We start from the raw sequence: 23,411 nt of genomic DNA on the forward strand, positions 1-23,411 counted from the left end.
AATTTATACCAATAAAATACGTATTATATGTAAACAATAACAAGACTCGAGCTTTATTTACAAAAACAGAATTTTAAACCCTGTATTTTGCTTTTGCAATGAAAACAATCGTATTTTGCATGTACATTGTATCTCAATATTTGACTTCCAAATTTTGAGGAAACGTTAAGAATACCAATATTAACCATATTTAAAACGGGAAATTTAAATTTCAAATTTTAAACTCAAATCGTGTGTGAGTCCCTTTTATGCATTAAGAGGTCTCGGTCTCAAGTATATATATATATATATATATATATATATATATATATATATATATATATATATATATATATATATATATATAATTGCATACACAGATACCAGAAATAAAAGTAAGGAAGGTCGGCAAGTCAGTGAACGCATTGACACGATCGAGGTTAAGAATACTGGATAATTAACAAATAAACCATCAGATCGGACTCAAAATATTATATATGATATTTCTGGTCATAAGCTACATGCACCATTTAGTAAAGATAAAATCAAAATATTTTGTAAATTTTCCTGCATTTTCATACAGAGCTCTTCATCCAAAGAAGACTAATATATATAGCCAAAAAATTGCCACGAACACCCATCCTTCTTAATCTTGTACCGTAACATCAGTACATCATGGTTCTGTTGAAAGGATGACTTCATATCAAGAACACCAACGTAAAGGTTTTTTTTTTAAAATTGATTTTACATTCCAAATAACATACATGTCATTTTAACCAAGAATTGAGGAAAATATTCAAAGTACTTTGATTGATTACAGCAAATTTTATGAAGTTTATATTTCATGCAATTTATACTAGTTTTCATTTAAGAGCAATCATTCCTACACGTTATTGCACTACTGTAAATTACTATAAATTAGCGTGCGGTGCAGAGGGTAGAGAGTTATTTAATTATATCTTTCAGTAAATAAAGTTCCAAATGGATTTTATTTCGTATGGCCTCATCATAATTTAAAATCTCCCCAAGCTTTTCATAAAAATGTTCAACAGAAAATATCAATTTCATATGTTGACCCAACGATTGATCCTCAAAATAACGAATTCTTCGCAAACAACCGCGATCTTAAATTTGTATTTGATGATTTTGCACTTTTTTTAACGAAAGGTACACATGTACAGACCTTTAAATACGCATGTACCCAAAACTACTAGACTTGATACATAAATATCAAATATGAAATAATGGATTAAAACTGTAATTAAAATAATAGTTTGCGTTCTTCAATACCGTGTTACGTTAAAAGCCGCGTTAGGCTTGTGACCGAAAAGTAGTTTATGAGATAAAACTAGAAAAATACATATTAAATACATGAGAGAGAGAGAGAGAGAGAGAGAGAGAGAGAGAGAGAGAGAGAGAGTTACCTAGATTAATTCCTGAACACATTTACCGCAAGGTAGCATTTTAAATGGCCTTTTTACAGTTACTGAATTCAATTTATTCTTTCGGATATAAAACTTTCAATAACTTTTATCTCTGCTTTTGTACATGAACTAAAATGGACATTTACAAAAAGATATAAAAAAATGCAAATAAGAATTCTTAAATATGAGTTCCTTTCTATGTTATCTATACAGGAATGCAGCAATAACTACGCACATCACATACAAACGTGAAATTTAGAAATAAGGGGTCTCTTTCCTTTGAAATTGAAAGAATTACATAACCTAAGATTTTTTTAAAATAATTCCAAACTTTCTAGCATTAATAACGATCTTTATAACGATTGTTGCAGTTTTGATATCACTTGTAAAAATATTTTGTAAAACCATGAATGTAAATTATACATGTAATAGCAGGTTATTCTGCAGATGAAAGTTTAATTTCACGAAGCACCTAATTATCCAAATTGCGTACATTTTGACTTCTAGAGCCAACCCATGTTATATTTGGGGTTGAACAAGACAGGCCATGAGTAACAACATATAGAGCACCATTATCAATTTCTTCAAGACTGTTTATTCTTGCCTTCAGCAGCGGCTGTGTATTTCTTGTTTTGATCTCCTGGATCAAAGTTCAAAACTGCCTCTGCAAATGTAGCCACACTTGGAGGTTTCCTATCAGAAACACTCGTTCGAGAACTCCCCGAAAATGTTCCCTTTTGAAGCAGAAAGTCCACTTTGAAATTCCGAGATGCTGTTGATTTTTTACTCCAGTTTCCCGCCACAGGATCACGAGATTGGCTGCTGTCCGTATATAAAACCAGTGGTCCTTTTCTCGTTGTGAAAGTCTTCGGTAGTATCAAAGGGTTTTTGTTTCTGTTGGTTGGTAGGTCTGAAACACTCGATGTTTTATTTGGAGAATTCCTTCTGCGTCTTGCCTGACCATTTCGACCAGACCGCCGACTTCCGGTCCGTTCCGTGGTGATTTCCACCCTTTCTCCGTACCCCGTCGCCTTTATTTCCGCCAGTCCTTTGCTCAGATTGGAAAGTAACATGACAGTCCAGTTTGAATAAAGCCAACAAAATGAAGAAAAAGAAATTCAAAACTCCGCGAAACTCGGATACTTCACTATCTCTGATAATATGTGTCTTATTCGAACGTGCGTTTTATAAAAGGGGAAGCACAGTGTTAATCTGAGTAAATCCCATGGATTAACAAAAAGGACCGCAGTGCTTTAGGGCACTTCAACAGCGAAAGGATGAACTGTTTTTCTGTTATCGTCGTAATATGAACATGAATAAAAATGTCTGTCAGCGCCGAATTTTAAATATGATGTAAATGACAGAAAATGTGTATTAAATGGATGGAGGAAAACTTCTTTAATACCCTGACTATTGTCTGCGTCTGTGCAAACAATCACCAAGGTTCAACTTTATCAGCACATGTCCATTGCGGAACAAAATAGAATTTATAGCCTAAGTGAACGGGAAGCTAATATTCATTGTGTATTTGCTTTTAATTTCTTGGGATAAACAAGAAATGACAATCGTTTTCTCGTACGCACACAAGATACGGTAGCCTCTTGTAATCCGACCCTCTCTGTTTCCCCTCACTCCTTTGTTACAAATCTAGTCTTGGGTTCATGAGAACAGCCATGGAGACGACCGAACACAAACTACAGAAACACGACCTCCCTCGTTCACTTGGAATATCCCAATTCTAAAACATATCCTGGAAACCAACTGCATTTATCCTTGTCTCAAAAAGCCCTATCCAAAAGAGACCGTTTTGAGCGACACCTCTTGTATAAAAAATCCTAGCTACCGTGTCGCCAACAAGAAATGAATTCCATTATAAAACAAAGAGTGAACAGTATCTCGTCCCTGATCACTTGTCTTTCAAAGACACAAAGACATTAAAGACAATGAAAGCTTCTTACCTGTATTTGATTTATGCAAACTTTGATAAATATCTCTAACTACTTGTAATTCTCTCTCTCTCTCTCTCTCTCTCTCTCTCTCTCTCTCTCTCTCTCTCTCTCTCTCTCAATATTTATAAAGTCATTTTGTGAAATTGATATTCTTGTTTACTCTGAACAAATGTGCATATCCATTTGAAAAATGAAATGTGTGTCTTATCCAAGCTACGCCGCGTTTTTTCTAAACTGCATGGACTTTCACGTGCGTTCGAATCCAAAGGATCAATCTAACAATCAATCAAAATCAATTTTGCTGAATTAATATTTCTGTTTACTTTAAACAAATGTGCATATCTGTAGGAAGAGGACCTTTTAAAAAATTAATGGGTTTCCTCCTTTTAAAAAAAGTAATGTACGGTATTGTTCAATATTGATTACACCGTTCCAATGAAAGGAACATGCGTAGACTCCGTTGTATGGTTGTTTTATTGTGTGAACTTGTTACCCACGCCTCATTTAATGTTTTTAGTCATTTCTTTGTTAAATGCATGTCAGTTCATCGACGTTTTAAAGTTGTTCAACCGCAAGTAAACTAGAACATAATTTGGAATTAAGCGATTACATATATAAATGATAAGTGAAACAACGAATATTTTTGGCTTTTATCTGATTTCCAAATAAATAATTATGTACATTGTACAAATAAATAAATTCATGCAATCATGGCTTTTTTCATGAATTCTGGCATTAACAGTGCATATCTTTTTAACTATGTGTAAACTACTTCAATGGATTTAAAAGCCTTGTAGAGAAAACGAATGTCTTTGGGCTGATTTGATAGGTGGAAAAAAAGATTGTGAATTTGAACTCTGGGTTGACCTATGGCTATTTGGTCTCCTTGGTGACACGGATGATTTATTCACAGTCCTTCCCGCCAATCGAAGGTTGAATTCCGGAATTCCAAAAGTCAAACCGAGACTTTCCACCGTGTACTTTTCTGAAATCATAAATAATTAAGACTTAGTGTCTTGAAATAATCAAGATTCGGCGCACTTCTCGTGTTAAGTATTTTGAGATGAATACAAGTCTGGTAAAAATCATGATAACAAAACTAGATGAATGTATAATAAAAATAAAAATAAAAATCGAAACAGTATTTTTCTTCGACAGCGTGATTTTATAAATACATTTAGGGTAATAAATTCAATATTTATTTATTTATTTTTCTATATTCAAACGGAGACCATTTATATTCTAAAGCGTTTTATTGTGACGCCGAAATAAAGGAATACGTACGATAGTTTGCGCAAAAAAAATTATGTACATGTATGTCGTCCTAAACGAATGCCTTTCTCAATTTAATTTTCGTATGAATTTCGTAAATCTCTACTTAAATAAATGCTCGCCTTAGAGTAATACTGACCTCGGTGTTGATGATGTTCTGAATCTCCGTATTTGTTCATCAAATCTTTACGAACTGTGCTCCCTTTCATTGCGCGCTTCATGTACATGCTGGAAAATCGGTCAGCGTTCCTCCTTGTGGCCGCTAGAATGAAGGACCGCGGCTTTTCTGAGGAGTCCTGATCTTTCTTTGAATTTTGGCCCGAGGAGGCGAGAGATTCGTGAGCCAAGGAGCGATCGTCCGAGAACTTTCTCCTCAAGATGTCAAGTGACTTGTTTTCATTTGGATCCACTAGAGAAATTTTACTCACAATTTCCGGAAGTGACGTCCCTGATTTGCTGTCTCGGTTTCTACTGTTATTCATTGCTTTATTATTGCACTTATCATCTGTTTGAGATAAATTACCTGAGTCATGTTTTGTCGTCAAGTTCTCCTTTCCTTCAAATATTGCGTTCTCTCTTTGCATATTCCCAATCACAACATGTTCTCCTTTTTCTTGTTGTGCCCCTGGGATTCGAACACTGTTTGCAAACGGTCGTCTGCTTGATTTTTTCGGTTCCGTCTGATCGATAGATTTTTCCCTTTGAAGTCGATCCGAGTTTTTGTCTTTTACCGTAGAGTTTTCCCTTGTGGAGGAGTCGCCTGAATCTGTCAGATTTCCCGGTCGTTTTTCCCTGGAATATTTGTCATAAAATTCATGGGAGTATAGCACCGACATTTTGACAGTGTCTATATGGTCCTCACTGCTTGTCCCTAAAGTCTGGCAGATCGAACACCTTTCTCTGCTGTCGCTAGTTCTATCGTCCCCAGCCAGGTTTGTATTACCTTTTGGAACGTTCGAATTCAGATCGTACGTTCCTATTTTGGCACATTCACTACAAAGAATTCCTTGCGGAATACTAATTTGCTGCAATTCCTTCGTAACCACTCGGTTCTGTTCCTCTTCCTTCCTTTTTGACACCACATCTGTCTCTCTGTCGTCATCGATGCCTTCGAAGTCATAATCATAGTTACCGTCTGCATTTACTCGCACTGGATGACCATTCTCTTGTCTTTTGTTTTGGACATAGTTTCGATCCTCTAGTTTAAGCTTACCTATACGTTTTGTTTTGCGTCTTAATTGGTCCAACCTCATAATGATTCTGTTGCTCCTCTTATGTATACATTAGGTCAATGAAATCAATAATAAATATTTGGTTTTATGATTATATTCTCCAGTCTTCGACAGCAATGCAAACACAGTCCAAGTACTGCAGTCTGTAAGAAACAAGAAAACTCAGCATTAACTTCAGGTCGGGGTAGATGTTACCGAGCGCAGTGCTTTACATGCTAATATAGTCTACACACTTTGTGACAAACGATATCACGCCGAGTTATTGACATGTTAAGCGGAATAAACGGTAAAACCCTCATCAAAAAGTAAAAAAGTAGCCCCTAAAGATCAATGGATCCGCATAACAAACAAGTATAGAAAATCGAAATCGGCAAAAAACCGAAAATGTGATGTATCCAGTTTCACAAACAAGGCGCAGGTATGTCCATATTGGTTGCATTTAGCTGTTTTTGCAAGTTTTCTCTCCGTGATTCGATTTTGAATCGAGTTACATTTCAAACTGATGACCACATTGTATGAAAAAGGATGACGTATTTGATTTACATGACTGCATAGTCTTGAAAGTGGTTACAGGTTATAGCTGCAATTCCAGCATCTTTAAGGATAATTTTGAGTTGTTTGTGTTTTTATTATTTTTGTGTGAACCAATTGCAGTTTTAAATGAGGGATCAATACCAATTTCACGCTTCTTCTAGCATGATTATAGACTTAATTATACGGAAGTATGGCAAATGATTCTGCCTTTCTATTTTCCAGGAAATATATCAACATTAAACGATTTTATTCGTTTGATATGGTGTTTGTTCTTTTAGAATTTAAACACTATTAAGAGTAGTGAATGTCAAAAAAGAGATATATATGGGGACAATTAGTGAACGATTTATAAGTCATACAAGCACGTTAAGATTAATGTTACCATTACAGAACATAAGACAGAATCATCGGGTGTTTATGACTTTTTACAGTTGCTAACTTGGTTTGACTGAAAAAATTGGGTAAGACATTGACTAAGATAACTTTCAAAAGAAGTAATGCATTAAAAATTCAAGACTGAAAGGTATAAAAAAAAAACGAATGGGTATTAAAAACAGAATTGTGACTTACCAGAATCAACATTGGTAATTTCCAAAACATTGACCAAAATTATTTTATATGCTACAAACCAAATCGAAACCAATGACTTAAAGGAAAAGAAATATACGTCGGGGTATTGAAAACAGAATTGTGACTTACCAGAATCGAAATTGCTAAATTCCAAAATAAAGCGCAATCAAGGGCTGACTTAATAACACTGTCAGATTCGAGCGAAGAGATCGAAAAGCCAAACGATAAGAAATTATCGATATCTCAATCCCTGGACAAGAAGGAATCGCATTAAAATTTGCCACAATATTGCTTCCCAAAGTCAATCAGAAATCTTTGAGTTCAAAAGACGAGCGAGAAAGTAGAGATGTTAAGACCGGGGATTTTCGCAGAACTGTAGATGACCTCCAGAAAAATATAAGGTCTCTGACAGCGATAAAAGGCAGGTATATTAAACAGGTACAACACAATATGTGCAATAAATAGGAGGGGTGCTCCATTATTCGGCCCACAGACTTGTCAAGTTCCTCTTGACGATTTCAGTCAACATGTCAATACAGAAAACAATGCCAGATCACTCTTTTTATACTTTCCTGACAATAATTCAGACGGCTTTTAAATCGCAATGATTGACTCGACTGTGTTATAGACCCGACAATGTGCTTCTGAAAAAGGTGATTTACGGGTTATAGAAGTCTGTCATAAAATAAAAACGGAGATTAAGGCCAATATAATGAGAATTCAATATTCATATGCATTCAGTTATATTTAAAAAGGAAACCGTTAATTGCGATTCTTCGAAAAATAGAAATTCGTCTCTCAGTATAAAAGAATAGCGAAATATGACAATGGTTTGATATGTTCTAGATAATATACAAGTATTAGTACACACAGCATACACGTACTTACATTTTAAAGCGTCGTATCACGACCTAGCTTACATTCATAATTCCCCAAATGTTTTGCAATGAAAATTATAATAAAATTCATTGACGTCCTAACAAGCTTTTAAAGAAGATTATAAACAGCGAGCGCCCCGCCGTCCGCATGTAAAGTGCAAACAATCGTTCGCTGCAATGCACGTGTGCTTTATTCCTCTGGCACAGATCGGTATTTGCATGCCGAAAATTATTACCTTGTCAGAGAGAGAGAAGCATATGATAGGCTTGGATTTTCAAAATATGTATACACCTTCTTTAATTCAAAACTTTTAAGTCAGGATAAACCTTGCAAACGTTCCAAAAAATAGAGAATTTCTTTTCAAAAAGAAACACCTTCTAAATAATTGCGCGGATTAACACATTTTGAACCATTTTGCAAATGACTGATGAATCGAGGAATGGTTATAATATGTTAAAAAATGTATATAATTTTCAAATTTTATAGGCGAGTACTGACTGTTTCACAAAATGCATCTAAAATACATTAAGAATCAATATTTTTATTACAAAAACACGAGTATTATTCATTATAAGTTTCTTTTTCTCATAGAAAAACGAGAGCTGTGTATACATGAATGGCAGAATATCATCAATAATTTGTACTTACACAGAAAGAATCGGGCAATAAATCCGTGATTCCACACTCGCTATGTATATTAAGTGTAATGGATTAGATCGTGTCACAGAAGTCTGTGAATGATATTACACAGAATTAGTCCATGACAGATATTTAAAGCTTCACTTAAAGTGATTAAAGATTAAGAATACGAAAATAGTGAAAGAAAATAATTACGTAGATATATGGCTGACGTAATGGCTTTATAAAAGTACTTACATTAAGATGGTAAATAAATTATCAAACCTTAGTAGGAAGCACGTTTTATGAAATTCGGGAGATTGCCACGTTATAATTGCATGAAAGCATGCATGATTTTTCCCATTCATTTATTGATCGGTTGACTTGATGTTCGTTAAGTTGCATAAAAATAGCCTAATGGGTTTTTGTTAATGCCCGTCTCGCCGCATATCTCTTTGCACTGCACAAAATACTTCTGTATACGTCGAATGGTGAAAGTCCATTTAAGCCCAATGGCTGTAACTCAATCATTACTTCTTTGTTACAGCTTTTATACGGGTAATGTGTCCATTGAATCGTCAATCTGATACGGGACGTACATTCTATGAATATACTCTGCCATGTATTTCAATTAAGAAAGTATACAAAGGTGGTCTTTATAGGCAATTTATTTTCAGCGGGGAACATGTTTAAAGACATTGAATGAGATTTAATTAAAGGTTAAGGCCTTTGGATAAAAAATGGAGAATGAAATGCGCTCACTGATAAATTGTGCATGAATCGTTTTGGTGCTCATAGAAATACGAATAAACTTGGTGAAATTGAGTTGGTGTGTTTCGGGGTTTTGAAATAATTTCTTTTCTTTTGTAAAGAAGTGATTAATCATGCCCAAACTTTCATTAGTTATTTGTGTTTTGCAATTTTGGAAAAGATTTACGATACAAACTCGATCAGGTCATTCTTGAGGTCTATATATTATTACAAAAATGCTTTCATCTTCGTCAAACTTTTATATTCCGGATCTGTTTATTAAAAATCATGAACTAATGGCAAAGGATTTTATTTTAATATATATTTTTTGTTGCTTTTATTGAAAATCGGCTGGGAGGTAAGACTTAGAGATCGAATATTAAAACTGTGTCTCTTGTACATAAATTGGGGGAAAGTCAGTTTTAATACATCGAAAATATATTATAATACCTTATGGATATAAATTATACACTGGTTTAGTAGTTCAATTTCCTCTAAAGTATTTTTTTTTATCTAACTTTAAACATAAAGTTTATAGACTCTGACGATCTCTAATTTCAATTTAAAATGAAATTTTCTTCTTCGTAATTGTGGTTTTGAAAACTTTTAAAAGAAGATCAGACATTGCAAAACAGTGATTACTGCACCTATATATTCAAGTATGTGCAAATAAGTTAGATAATATGAAACTCATGTAAATAATAATATCTTTCTTAAAAATGAAACTTATTTTTTTTCTTTATCAACATCCATAAGTACTTTAAGTATCTCATGTTCTGTTAGGCAGAGTAAAAATACACTGTGTTGCATCTCATTCATAATAACTAAACTAATAATGCATTTATAGTCATTAAAAAAAAACATACACGAAATATCTGGAATGGTTTTTGCTATCTTCATAAAATACAGTAACAATTAGTCTTTGTTATCACAGAAAACCCCAGGATTCATCAGTCGGACTTTTAAAAAGACTTAGTATTTTTCTTATTTCACCGAAGGTGGGTTACAAAACAATAGGAATTGCCAGTAAAACCGATAAAAACAGGTGTAAATTTGACATCAGAAATCCCTAAGTCGATGCACTTACCTGTAATGTCGACCAGTCAGGTGGAAGTGTTACCTGCAGGAGATCACCGATGACCTCGCTATGCCAATCTGATAATACACCTTTACCAGGTATTTAAACCACTTTATCTACACGTGTGCGCTTGTGTGCGTCTTTCTATTGTGTTCTAGGTGTTATTTCAAGAATAAACAAACATTTATATTATGTTCGTAAGAATTTGGTTTGTGGGGCACCCAATTCTTACCCCCCTCCCCCAGTCAACCTGCATATGATAGCTCAAAATGTTGATTCAGAAATCTATTTGATTAAGAGTCTTAAAATCTTAAAAATCGTGAGAATAAAGTACAAAGGCATGGACATAAAAGGATCACAATACTTTATAATGTTGATTTTGTTCTGTGATCCTCTTTCAGAAAATCTTAAAACGCCAGCAAGCACTTGTCTCTTTTCTGTCTAAGACCAACAGGTGAAATATACACCTAACATTAATACAGCCAGGTAAATGTTTATCTACAGAGTACACAGTTATACGTCCTTTGTTGTAATAGCTCTCGAGTAGACGAGAAAGTAAAATACCTTTATGTCATGTAAGTAACGAAATAATGCCTTGGTCCAGCCCCAGTGAATTTGAATATCTTCATACTAAATTGATTTTAAACGCCTATTGTAAATTTAATAACAGAATAGAGGGTTGCACAAGAACACTGCTTGATCTTTAAATATACAGGTGTACTAATGAGAAAGGTAGGATATCTAAACCCGTACCATGCTGTTTAATCCGATTTATTGCCTTGTTCAGGGCTATAATTATATCCGATCATGATTATTTACATTATAGATACGCAATATTGAAGATAGGAGTCTTTCTTGTATAGAATTGACGAGGTATCACAAGAGACCAATTTCTGGCCTTTGGTATAAGTGCCTCGATCCCCAACGGATATCCCTTGGGTGAGAAGTTGATGATTGGTAGCAACGCAAAGTAATATTTATATTCTATACATTTGCTTGCATAGTCTATCGTTATTTCAATATCACACGAAAGGCAATATTTACCTTTTTGGTTGAATGAAATTCTCAAACCCAGTCGTAATAAAGAGATTTGGTAAACTTATCATAGAATTGCTAAACTGCACCTTTTTCTTTGCGGGTTTGTGATGGAAACGTTGCACAGATTTGACAAATGACTTAAAATACGAATTTTAAGCAACAAAATAGTGTGTAATATTTCGTTTAAAAATTTAAAATTTCAAATTTACCGTAAGGAATTTCAAATTTCAAAAATACCGTAAGGAATCTAATAGAAAACTGATCTAAACAGGTATCGTAGGGTTTAGGTAATTATGCACACCGTTGCTTCAAAATAATTCCCGCCCATTTCAATGAAGTTCTATATGTCTTAAGTAATTATCTACTCTAGGAATCGAAAAACAAATACATGTATTCTGTCGAGAGGGTTTGATAACCCAACCTCTTATTGTTGTAAGTTGATTAGGTACATATACATGTATTTGAACAACTGCAAAACAAACATCAAAATAGTAAATCATTTGCAGATCAAACCTTTAACTTCACAATTAACACTTACATACATAGTCCAAACCACTGACAACGTTCGTTTCGGTACAGATCGATATCTAAAATCGTTATTGATCCCAGTCTTAACATCTCTGATCAGTTCAACATGAAGACCGGGGAAATAAGCATTGCTTTTATTAGCAATATCAAGATTAAAATCTTTATTCTGAACAGAGAAATACTAACCTAACTTAACCATATGGCGTGACACTTTTTCAAACAATTTTAAATCTTCGATCCCTTGTTATTGCCACAATCCCTCTTCCTGTCCCCGCTGACATTGTTCTTTACAAACTCTGGAATTTGTACAATTTGTTTTCTTACACCACGGCACTTGTTCTCCATGTTTGAAAAATATCTTTTGATCTTTATATCATGCACAGTGGACTTTTTTTCAAAACGAAAAAATAAATTGAGAGAAAACAACTCCTGGAAACTGGTGTCATTTGAAGACTTAGAACAAAAAATAAATAAATATCGCAAAAGTAAATGAAGAAACAGTTATCTTTCTTATTTATTTCATTTAGAGTTTATATGATTTCGATGCAATATATATTAAATCACATAAGATCATCGTTGATAATGTATGTCAAACTTTTTCTTTCAAAGTTGATTACTAGTGCAATTATGTAGTTAAATTGAGGATTTTTTTTCCACACTTGTCAGAATTCCAAAGAATATTTGAGTATATATGATATCATAGCTAAATATTAGCATACAAAGCGTTATTTAGCTAAATATCAGCTAACACGTCAATGATGACATACCCCGTGTCTATAGGAAGTGACGTCGGGGTTTCTTGTTTCTCTGACACAAATGAAGTTTGTTCGTTCACAACACAAGGTGAGGACAGTACCTCTTCATTCACAACTTTCACAGATGTATCCTCCTTACTCGCGTCTCTGTCCTTATAATCCAGGAAAAAGTTCTGGTTCTCTGTATCCGTCGCGCAGATTTTACTGATAAAGGTAGTGATGTCACTCTGCGAGGACCCAGCAGACGATATATTCTGCGAAGAATTCTCGTGAATTGTTTCATCTCCCACAAACCCCGCATTATCCAAGCCCTGTTCCTCTTCCTCCTCCTTCGCCTCTTCTTGTCGTCGTAGTTTCCGGGCCTCGGATTTTACAATGGCTTCGTCTATACTCACTTCTTTGTAGTATTTCTCCACCGCTTTGTGAACTGATTCCGTGGAACGTTTGTCGTTTTCTCCTAACGTTGAATACACACCACTATCTGTTTTCTCAATTCGTGGCTTCAAGCTTTGGGGTGTCTTGGGGGTGGTTACACTCAGCGAGGGCTGGTTGAAGGCCCAACTTGTGGTCCTTGTTTCTGCTGGTTTGTACGTGGACTTAAGGTACCGCCTGAAAACACAGATCAGTAAAAAATAATAGTTATCACGATGTCTAAATTATTAGGAAGAATTCGTGCAAGGTGACAGATACTTTTACTCAACATTGTAATTTAAATATCAACGAATGAAAAGCAATATTTACCTATTGATATTTATACTTTATTATATTTTCACCCTAAAATACAGTATGTCAAACTGACCTTCTTCTGACCTTGAAGATGATGATAGCGACGACAATGAGGATGAAGATAATGATACTTAGTGGTGTAATTATCTCCCCTGAAAAAAAAAATTGGACATTTATATAAACAATATTTTACGGTACACGATTTTTTGCATGACCTGATTTAAATGCAACTATTAGTATCAGTTCTTATTGTTATTTATCTAATGATTATTAAACTATAATGATATATGAAACCCACGTACAGGGAAAATGGGCGAGGCCACGGTTCTCCGAGTGTTCCGTTTCCTGTCTGACCGTCACAGTGTCGTTGTTTACCGTCGTCGCTGACCCAGTGATAAATACTGTGCTGGCGAATTCACTGACACTTGTCAGAGGAAGTGAATTCAATTCAGTGGTAGAAATGTACGCCTGTGTTGAACTGACAGCATTAGTGCTGGTAATGGTAGCGTTTGTGGTACTTAGTTGGTTGTTAGGTGTGGTGATGGTGGTGATATTGGTGGTGACAGATGTGGTAGAAGATTGCTGTGGCTGGCTGCACACTACTATCATGGAACCAGGAACTCTGTCAAGATCATTCATCTGATCTGAAAGCAGAACACAAATCTTTAAATTAAATACAAAGATGTTTTTGGGTCTGTAATTCCCAATTTGTTATTTTATCCTTATTTGTGTGTCTATCACAACAATTCAAATAATATGTTTATCATTTATAAATATCAAAAAATATTTTTTAATTAATAAAAATAGGAACAATCAGTTGATTTTCACTAATTTTAAGATTAGCGAGGTAACTTACAAGCACGCAGCAAATAGCAGTATTTGGAATCAAACGCATCCCTTTCCCGGGTTATTTGAACCGTGACGGAATCTCCAGGCGTCACGGACAGTGATTCTGCGCCCTGCAGACACTGGATGGTGGACGTCGTCTGGTGACTTATTGTAATAGCGGAACCACATCCGTAATATCCCGGGGAGTAGACGTAATTAAACTCCAAGCGACTTCCGGCGACGATGTAAATAGTGCAGCTACAAGATGGCGTCCCGGCGGATTCGAATGGAGCAAAATCAAACATGACACTGTCACCGGAAATATGTCCAGAAACACACATCTGTGAAGCTAGAAGAAAAAAGAAGACATTTCAAGCATTGCATCAGAACTTGTTTTCTATTTACTCAGTCAACAGACATTGATATGGATGTATGTAAAAATCTGTAGTTAACGAAGCATTCAGCACAACTAACCACATACATTGTAATTGTACGATAGCTGTAAAGATTTGCAATATCTATAACCCTTTTTCATTGAAAAATGCTCGGTCCTAGATTGAATTTTGTATTCAAATCTGATTTTGCTTGTGAAACTTGTTAATGTAATATATTTTTGTTTAATATTCTTATTTCACAATAATCCGAAAAAGATAAAAAACTAGAGCCGAGCTCGTTGCAAAGCAACGAGTAGGTCTTCCGTCGCAACTTCGTGTCGCGAAAGGATTGTCCATCAGTCTCATTAAAATACCTCCTTCTCCTGACACTTGTCAGAGCCTGACAGACCCTGTATTGATAAAAGGTCATCTTTACATGACAATTTCTTCTTACGAATTAGAGCTTTAGAAAATTGATTGGAACTCTTCAAATGGAGACAAAAAAAATTAATTCATACCTGTTTTCTATGTAACCTCTAGATTGCGTATTGCACTACTCATTAAACAGATAAAGGCATATCTTTGCTAAGTAGGTGTTTATTTAATTTGTATGCAAATGTGGAGGTCAAGTGGGTATAGTCTGTTATTGATACAGGTCTATCAGAACCTGGCGAGTGTAAGGAGAAGGGAAATGGTTTTTAATTATACTGGATTATCAATATGATAATAGTAAGTTCAAGAAATCGAAAACGAGACTCAATTTCAAAGTATTATTTTCATACCAGGCAAGTTCTTCCTTTAACTTACTTCAAGTTTAGGATAACTTTAAAAAGTACATCATTTATGTACATGTATATAATTAATTTAATTATAATAAAAGTGTGGATGTGGCGGTGGGGGAAATGACCCAAAAATCAATTTTCTAAGCGTTAACTTAAGGGAAATTTTGGTTGAGAGAAAGGGGGCATTGCTCCCACTGGACCATCTAAAAGGTACTGTTAGCAAGCTCACAAATGATATCCCCGCTAAGAAAGAAGTCATTACTCACGTATTTCTCTATTAGAGAATAATGGATGGTTCGTTTTCTTTAATAAGTGAGTCAGACAAGGCAGGGTATATTTACAGGTCACAAGTAATCTTTATGACAAACTCTAGCTTTTACTCATTTCCATTAATACAAGATATGACACATGTTTAATATGACTTTGAACTTGCGCAACTGACCCTGGGTCAAGTTCATGACACATCATCGGTCATCAGGAATCTTTACATGAAATAGAAACTCCCAATGTTTCTCCTTAAATGACTTAGGAACAAATCATTACACACCCTCAGGTCATAAGCAATCTTTGTGTGAAGTAAGAAATTCCAAAGTGGACCGGAATCAAATTTTGCACTTTTCCTGCCAGTGACCTTTACTTTGTCCAAATGACCTTGGGTTTAGGTCATGAAGCTTCGTCAGTTAAAGAGTATTATTTGTATGAAGTAAGAACACTTCCAATGTTTCTCCATTAGAAAGATATAGACCGGACACGACATACGGACGGACAAGGTGATTTTTATTTAACCCCCCCCCCCTCAATTTTTTTTCGTGGGGTTTAAAAATCGTTTTCGCCCGTTTTGTGCGGCACAAAAAAGACCTATATTTTTCAATTATTTCTATCATATCACATATAAATATACATGTAAATGTATGATTTGTATGCACATTTGAGTTCTTCTCATCATCGTCGGAAAGGATAAGAAACCCTTGGGGTCCAATAATGTCTTTTCATGGGCATTTGTCAATTTGCATCACTAAATGATTTCCAAGCGGTAATAAGCTATCAAAGCTATTGAGATGTTACATGTAGATATTGAATTTCTATAGATTTAAATTTAAGGTTAGGAAAAACAACACTTTTTTATACAGTAAAAAAAATCTAAAATAGCTTTATGTACGCGTACACATAAATAAGAAGATGTAGCGAAAGCTATAAAGACTTTATTTCTTCTGTTCTAGACTTTTTCAGAGTTAACAAGCTACAAGTTAACAATCTCCCATTTTGACAAGCTAGATTAAAAATAAAATATTCAGCTGAGTTTTAATCTGCATTACAACCTCATATTACACAACTTCAATGATTTTTTTTATCAATGTGCATATAACAATAAGTAAAATCCCCAAGAACAAATATCTATCGCAATTAAATGCATACATTTTTGGGAGGCAGAAAAGTCGCTATATTATAGTCTGCAAGTCAATTGAACTACTACAAATATTTCAAAGAAATAAGAAACTGTCGACACTTGCAGTACTCTGATGATTTAATGACGATCGACCGACTTTATTGCTTAATGTAGTCGTATATCATTACTTCTAATCCTGAGAACAAATTTTATTTAATATTTGACTTAAAACTGTTAACTTATAAAACCAGAGACATAAATAACTTTTTAAGTTATTTAAGTCTCTGATAATATATATTTTATTCTGTTCATAACTATAGAAGTTTAGCGTGTTCAACAGGTTAATTTTTTAGCCACATTCTCAGATTACGATATCGCACCTTTAATGTGAGGTTGATTGACATCGAATATTTAAACACTTATTGTTTAACAATTGACCGCTGCATTGAAAACATCCTTCCAAATGTTACTTAATTATTTATCAATTGCTGATCTGCAGCCCAGGGGCAATACTCTAGGCTATGTGCGCTGACGCGACACGAGATTTTCGGTCGCACGTGGAGCGGATTCATTTGACTTAGCATAGACTGACCGAATAAACACACGGATGGGAAGGTGACATACATTGAGGAGAAAAATGTACACATGTTAAGCAGTCGCCAAAAATGGGTCTTCGCCACATTTTGAAAAAAAAAAAATCCCTTGCACTGTGATCATGAAACCGATAAAATCTAAACAAATCTTGTTTAAAAACTCATGTGAACATTCTAAAAATAATCACTAAATCCCTCAATTCTATAGCTATCGTGTCAGCCTCTACCGCCAATCGCAACTTCTCGGGCCTTTCTGGCAAGCTCGGAAAAACACTTCGAATGTATTACCTAGGCGTCCATGACGACCCCCCTTTTTTTAAAACTTGATATAATTACAACACATTTTATGATCTGTTGAGATGTGAGCTATATTTCATTAAAGGTATCAATATACACTAAAATATAACACAGAAACGACATACAAAACTTCTTGCCGATACTTATTTTAATGGGAAGCGACTCCATTTTGTATAATATTCTAACATCCGGTGATGTTAATACATTCGAGGTGTTTTTCCAAACTTGCCAGAAAGGCCAGAGAAGTTGCAAATGCCTCTACCGCATGTGTTAATTTGATATTTGATTTTTTTTATCCTGCCTTGAACGCTTGGAGACTGTTTCATTTTCTTAATTCGGCTAAATAATGCTTCCAATTTTGAGCGCGCTCTCTCTCTCTCCTCTTTCATTTTATGTGCAACCTTATGAAGACGTCAACTACTTTCTACGATATCTATAAAACCTCTCAGCAGTATCTAGCGGAAATATTCGTGGGTAAATAAAAAAAATCTTAAATTGAAACACAAGTCAATCTTACATGTACCGGTCAAAATCTCGAATAAACAAATAGTTGGAATCGTACAAAATATCAATAAACATGCACGTGTGATCAAGTACATGCAGAAGAACACGAGCTACCGCGGATAACTTGTCCACTCGCGCGGGATCTCCTTGGCTATGTTCTAGGGGTGATCATTTGAAGGTTTAATCTTTGTGGTTTTTCGTTGTTTATCTATAACATTATTAGTACATGTATAGTTTTTAGAACATTTTAGAATTACAAATTCACTATTGATTTATGTCTGATGATGTTTCTGATTTGGAACAATATTGCTTTTATCAATTTTTAGAGGGGCTTCTAAATTCACATTCTAATGTTTCATTCAATAAATTGAAGGTGAACAAAAAGAACATAAAATTGAAACAGTTCTTGTATATATATCTTGTTATTAGATAACCGCTGACCTCTAGGTAGTGCAGCCGCGACCGATTTCCTCGGCCGCGGATCGGATGAGGGATCATATTACTTACGTAAAGTTAAAACACACATAAAAAGCTCAGAACCCAGGAAGATTTACAATGTTTGCAGTATGATGAATAAACTCTAATTAATATAAGTTTTTTTCCCCTTTAATCCCACAGTTGATCTATCTGTCTGATACTGCTTCAGTTCGAGTTTATGATTAAACAGAACGATTTCTTAATCTATCGTTTATTTCAAATTAAGAAGAGTAAGCTTTAATGTCATTGTGTACGATTCTTGTGTTTGCTGCTAAGTAAAATCACATATGACAGACGCGATTCTTGTGTATTAGATAACAGCTGACCGCTAGGTAGTCCAGCCGCGACCTTGGCGATCGAATTTCTCGGCCGCGGGCGAGATGGGTTATGTAATGACGCACGCAACTAAGAATTTAGGTCGATTTGAAATGCTTGCAGTAAAATGACTCAAATCCATTTCATGGAAGTTATTTTTTTTTAAAATCTAGTTTATGTATCCCACTAGATAAGAAAAAGAACGTTTATATTTTCTCGTTTTTGTTTTTCTTAACGGTTGTCCACTATAGGACCTAAACAGAGGTTACTCCAAAAAAAAAGGCTGTAAGAAAAACATGTACACGTATACTTTTTAGACACTTTTTCAAATGAATCAAAGCATCCCGTATATGCTGGAACACTTTCAGCTGTTAATATATGTACGTTATTCGCACGAAGACGATTCGCTTACTTGCCAAATGAATACAGGTACATGTTAACAAGACAAGCTTTTTACACTCATAATACGCATTACCGGTACAAAATAGTTTTGTAACGACATTGATAACACAATAATGAACAACTTTTCTATCGACAGCTATAGCGAAATATTAACCATTTTTGAGTTATAAAGCGAAGACTTTTAAGTGCTCTAGACCCCTAATTTAAGGGGCCAGCCCTTTTTCAATGGTGTCAGGTGAAAGCCCTTGACATTTTGCACATATTTTGTTCTATATGTGTTTAGAGAAAATTTTAAACTAAAGAGCTACATAACAAAAACACAACAAAAAATCAGCATTTTTTGAAACACAAATTCAAATCAATTTTTTGAAACTTTAAAGGAGGAAAATTGTAAAAACAAAACTCGGAGGACAACGTTCAAACTCTCTATTTTGAAGATTTGTGACTTTGTAACACAGGCTGTGAGCGGTTTCAGAGCCTTTGCGTGCACAAGAATGCCTATATTTTGGGGGAAAAGGGGAATAACTCGGTACCGGAAGTGTCGATATCAACGATTTTCCAAAGATATTGAGAAATAGTAACTACCAATAAGCTCTGCAAATTTGAACTTTATAGGACAACAAACAAGCAAGATATTTGAGTTTTAAAAAACGTCTAGAAGAAAAAAAAGAATAAAAAGAATTACCAACAGAATCAGTACAAGGTCTTCCGTTGAAAACGGAAGACCTTAAAAATCTCCTTATGATGAACTGCAAATATTTTATATAAAATAAAAAGTTGATTCAGGAAGGAAGATTCATCAAATCCGGATCCAATATAATGACCATGTACATGTATGTGGTATTGCACTGTACACATATTTTCAAACTTTTAAATATATATACATGAAGAAGAATCGTCAAAAAGTGTACAGAGAATATAATATATATACATGTAACGGTTATTCAAATACGGGAAACATGTACATAAGCGTTTATATTTTATATCCAATAAAAATCCGAAGATATGCAACAGTATTTTATATCAGAAGTTTTTGTAACTTGAATCATTAAAAAACGAAAACAAACAATACTGGATCTAAAATCGCTAGACCCTAGGTTAAAACACACACAAAAGCAAAAATCATACTCACTATTCATGAAGCTGGATCCGCATAATTTTTGTGCTAAAGAAAAGAAACAAAAAACTTATAAAGAATGAATGCTTAAATTTTCGAAATGTTTCAAGATGACTCATTTAAAAATAAATTATAGTTATTGAAAGGTTAATTACTTTGAGGTGTGCAATTTAATGCATGACATTTCCTTTACAAAAAGTTGGTATATATATCCAAAAAACGTACCCCATGCTGTATATAGAAATATACACAGATATCCAAGAAAGGGCAAAATTCTCCTCATTTTTCATCCGTGGCCAGCAATATACGGAATTGAACAGGTAAATGAAAAATACCTGCACGAGCCCCGGAAGAGGGGACATGTAATTAACGAAACAATCATGGGGCCACGACACAGACATTATATTCTCTGTGAAGATGAAAACGAGCAGAGATCATTCCACTAACTAAGCATTTACACACTCGATTATGGCTCCACGGGACGACGCGATCCCCAATGATGACCGTTTTATGTCTTTATTGTTTGGGAAACACCCTCTCACGTTACTGACAGTGTGAAACAAGGTGTTATTACGGTAAAACATCGGTATAACACGGCCTCATAAGTGCTTATTGCGTAATCGCCTAAATTCGTTACATTGTACATGGCGAAGTCATCATTGTAACATGGGTTTTTTTTGACGAAAATAAAAAAGGCAAACAATTTTGTGATTTATATTATGATGTGTGCGGTTTCAATTTTATATGTTGCAACCTTGTCTAGTTTGAAAATGAAATCAGATTTTGTAATAAAATATTATACACAAATGAAAGCAACCTTTTTGTTTATATTTTGTTTATTTTATGTTTTGCCAATTACGTTTATTAAATAATGTAAGGACATTCGAAGAAAAAGAGAACATTTTTTTTTAAATCAGTAATATGTATTTTCATGTTAATTACTCAATGATTTTTGGTCGAATACATTTCTCATTATACTCTAGATGGTTAAAAGTGAATCCCATGAGGTTCTCTGAAAGTTTTTAGCTGTCAGTAAGAATATATCGCAGTGGATCCGCCAATGATCCGCCGAGTTTTTCCCTATAAGTGAGAAGGTTTCTAGTGGATCTGCCAATGTTTTCCCGTTGCGTTAGAAGGTTTTCAGTGGATCCGCCAATGTTATTCCTTTGAGTTAGAAGGTTTCTAGTGGATCCGCCAAAGTTTTTCCTGTCTGGATCCCCGTTACTTGGGTTGGATTACCGGAGAAATGTTGGTAAATGATGACATGGATATAACGCCCATAGCCGATACTTATCTGCGGAGGGGAAATTAGAAAGAATTCAGAAAGTCTACAGCATTGCAGAAAATTTTTAAATAAGAAAATACGCGACTTTACCACGGTTCTTTTTCAACCCAGTTACAAACGATATCATATCAATAAAATATCTTCAGTATAAACCTGCTTGACTGTAAAGAATTTTGAATTCGCTTGATTTAGACTTGTATATTTACATTTTCCAGTGTCTTTGCCTGTGATAACACTATACGTATCGATTTTGTACTATAAAACCCATAATACAAATTACGCCAAATTGAGGCGCCAGCGGGGTTTGCTAATTTATATGTATATATTTAATCTTATGATGGCTTAAAATTATATAAATATAAGTAATAAGGAATCATTCTATGAATATTATGCGGTGATAATTTCGGTCGAGGCGTGATCAAATCTATCATAAAGCCCTTCGCCCTTCGGGCTTTATTAGATTTGATCACGCCCCGACCGAAATTATCACCTCATAATACTCAAAGAATGATTTCTTATTCCTTATATAAATCCTCGTTGTGATTTTGACTATTTTAAAAGTATATAAAAGTTGTACTCACCTTGACTAGATAGTTGGTTCCCGCCACTACCTGTGATCTGTAGAGGAGGGGCTTGAACTCTCCGATCCGGATGTACTTATCCCCCAACCAGCTCACGATGTCTCTCTTCACCTTCAGAAAGTGTAGGAGACGCGTCAAACAAATAGAGGACATGCAAGTTTTATATCAGATATAGATATGAATGATATATGATATATATGTACTTGTTAATAGTAAATTGAGTATTATGTCGGGTATATCTAGAAATGCTACGTACTTGACCAAAACAAACAAACAAACAAACCAAAACAAAAAAAAAAGCAAAAAAAAAAAAAAAAAATACAGACAAACAAATAAAACCCGCACTGGTTGCAACATAAAGTACGTTTGGACTCGACTAAATATCACACATTTCAATAGAAAAAAATTGAATTGATTACTACAATATGTATATAGAATACAATTTGATTTTATGAAATGTGTCTAAATATTGAGTATTGCGAACATTTGCAATATTTTCCTTAGAAATGCATCATTCTGTATTTAATTAAAAATGACTGGTAACAATTTTCAGATAATGTTAAGATAATTAACTTACAGTAATAACAATCTTCCTTGTCTGGCGGTCGACTTTCCTGGTCTCTGTATATCCTCCCGGAATCAACTGCGCCAACCCTCCCGTTACCGCTACTATACACAGAAACAAGGTTATCCGTGTCATTGTTAGAAATACGCCCGTAACACTCGCAGTGACTGCCTTTAACACAACGTTTAAACACAATTTTTCATCTTAAAAGCCGTTTTTTATTTGCAAGTCATCATTTGTTAAAATGATGCGAACGTGAAAAAAATCAGATTTGCATATAATTAATATTAATATTACTAATTCATATTTTCATTATAAGCAAATTTTAGTTAAACCTAAAAACAAATAACATGAAGCGTATACTTTTTATGTAATGCAGATTACACATTCCGTGACTAACGTCTTATTGTAAGAGTGTGACAATGACGGCATGTATTCGTGCGCCCTTGAGAATAAAAATTGAAAATTAGTTACAGCTATAATGAAAACTTAATGAAATTTTTACATTAAATTTCAAATTCACTTATACCGAAAACAATATAACAATAGACAGAAATCACAATCACGTGACA

The 23,411-nt window shown here is 34.4% G+C and overlaps 3 protein-coding genes across 6 annotated transcripts; all 3 read right to left on the reverse strand.

Moving 5' to 3' along the window:
- Positions 1-3,988: 3,988 nt before the first annotated feature.
- LOC128186244 (uncharacterized) lies at positions 3,989-10,444 on the reverse strand. 4 transcript variants are annotated; one of them, XM_052856029.1, is made up of 3 exons: positions 10,295-10,444; positions 4,764-5,999; positions 3,989-4,337 (listed from the first exon to the last, which is right to left on the reverse strand). In XM_052856029.1, exons 2-3 carry the CDS (start codon positions 5,875-5,877, stop codon positions 4,135-4,137), a joined length of 1,317 nt encoding a protein of 438 aa, XP_052711989.1. In that variant the 5' UTR covers positions 5,878-5,999; positions 10,295-10,444; the 3' UTR covers positions 3,989-4,134. The 4 variants fall into 4 exon arrangements, with proteins under 4 accessions (XP_052711989.1, XP_052711990.1, XP_052711991.1 ...); XM_052856030.1 differs by lacking the exon at positions 10,295-10,444 and adding an exon at positions 8,488-8,630; XM_052856031.1 differs by lacking the exon at positions 10,295-10,444 and adding an exon at positions 7,849-7,984.
- A 1,908-nt stretch (positions 10,445-12,352) lies between these two features.
- LOC128186369 (uncharacterized) lies at positions 12,353-20,860 on the reverse strand. Its single transcript, XM_052856171.1, has 6 exons — positions 20,634-20,860; positions 20,424-20,456; positions 14,189-14,509; positions 13,635-13,976; positions 13,406-13,484; positions 12,353-13,215 (listed from the first exon to the last, which is right to left on the reverse strand). The coding sequence occupies exons 1-6, from the start codon at positions 20,689-20,691 to the stop codon at positions 12,585-12,587; spliced, it is 1,464 nt and encodes a 487-aa protein (XP_052712131.1). The 5' UTR covers positions 20,692-20,860; the 3' UTR covers positions 12,353-12,584.
- A 128-nt stretch (positions 20,861-20,988) lies between these two features.
- On the reverse strand, positions 20,989-23,011 carry LOC128186370 (cystatin-A-like). Its single transcript, XM_052856172.1, has 3 exons — positions 22,852-23,011; positions 22,275-22,385; positions 20,989-21,702 (listed from the first exon to the last, which is right to left on the reverse strand). Exons 1-3 carry the CDS (start codon positions 22,972-22,974, stop codon positions 21,580-21,582), a joined length of 357 nt encoding a protein of 118 aa, XP_052712132.1. The 5' UTR covers positions 22,975-23,011; the 3' UTR covers positions 20,989-21,579.
- Positions 23,012-23,411: the final 400 nt, after the last annotated feature.

Source organism: Crassostrea angulata, chromosome 5 (assembly GCF_025612915.1).
Source record: "Crassostrea angulata isolate pt1a10 chromosome 5, ASM2561291v2, whole genome shotgun sequence".
NCBI classification, from domain to species: domain Eukaryota; kingdom Metazoa; phylum Mollusca; class Bivalvia; order Ostreida; family Ostreidae; genus Magallana; species Magallana angulata.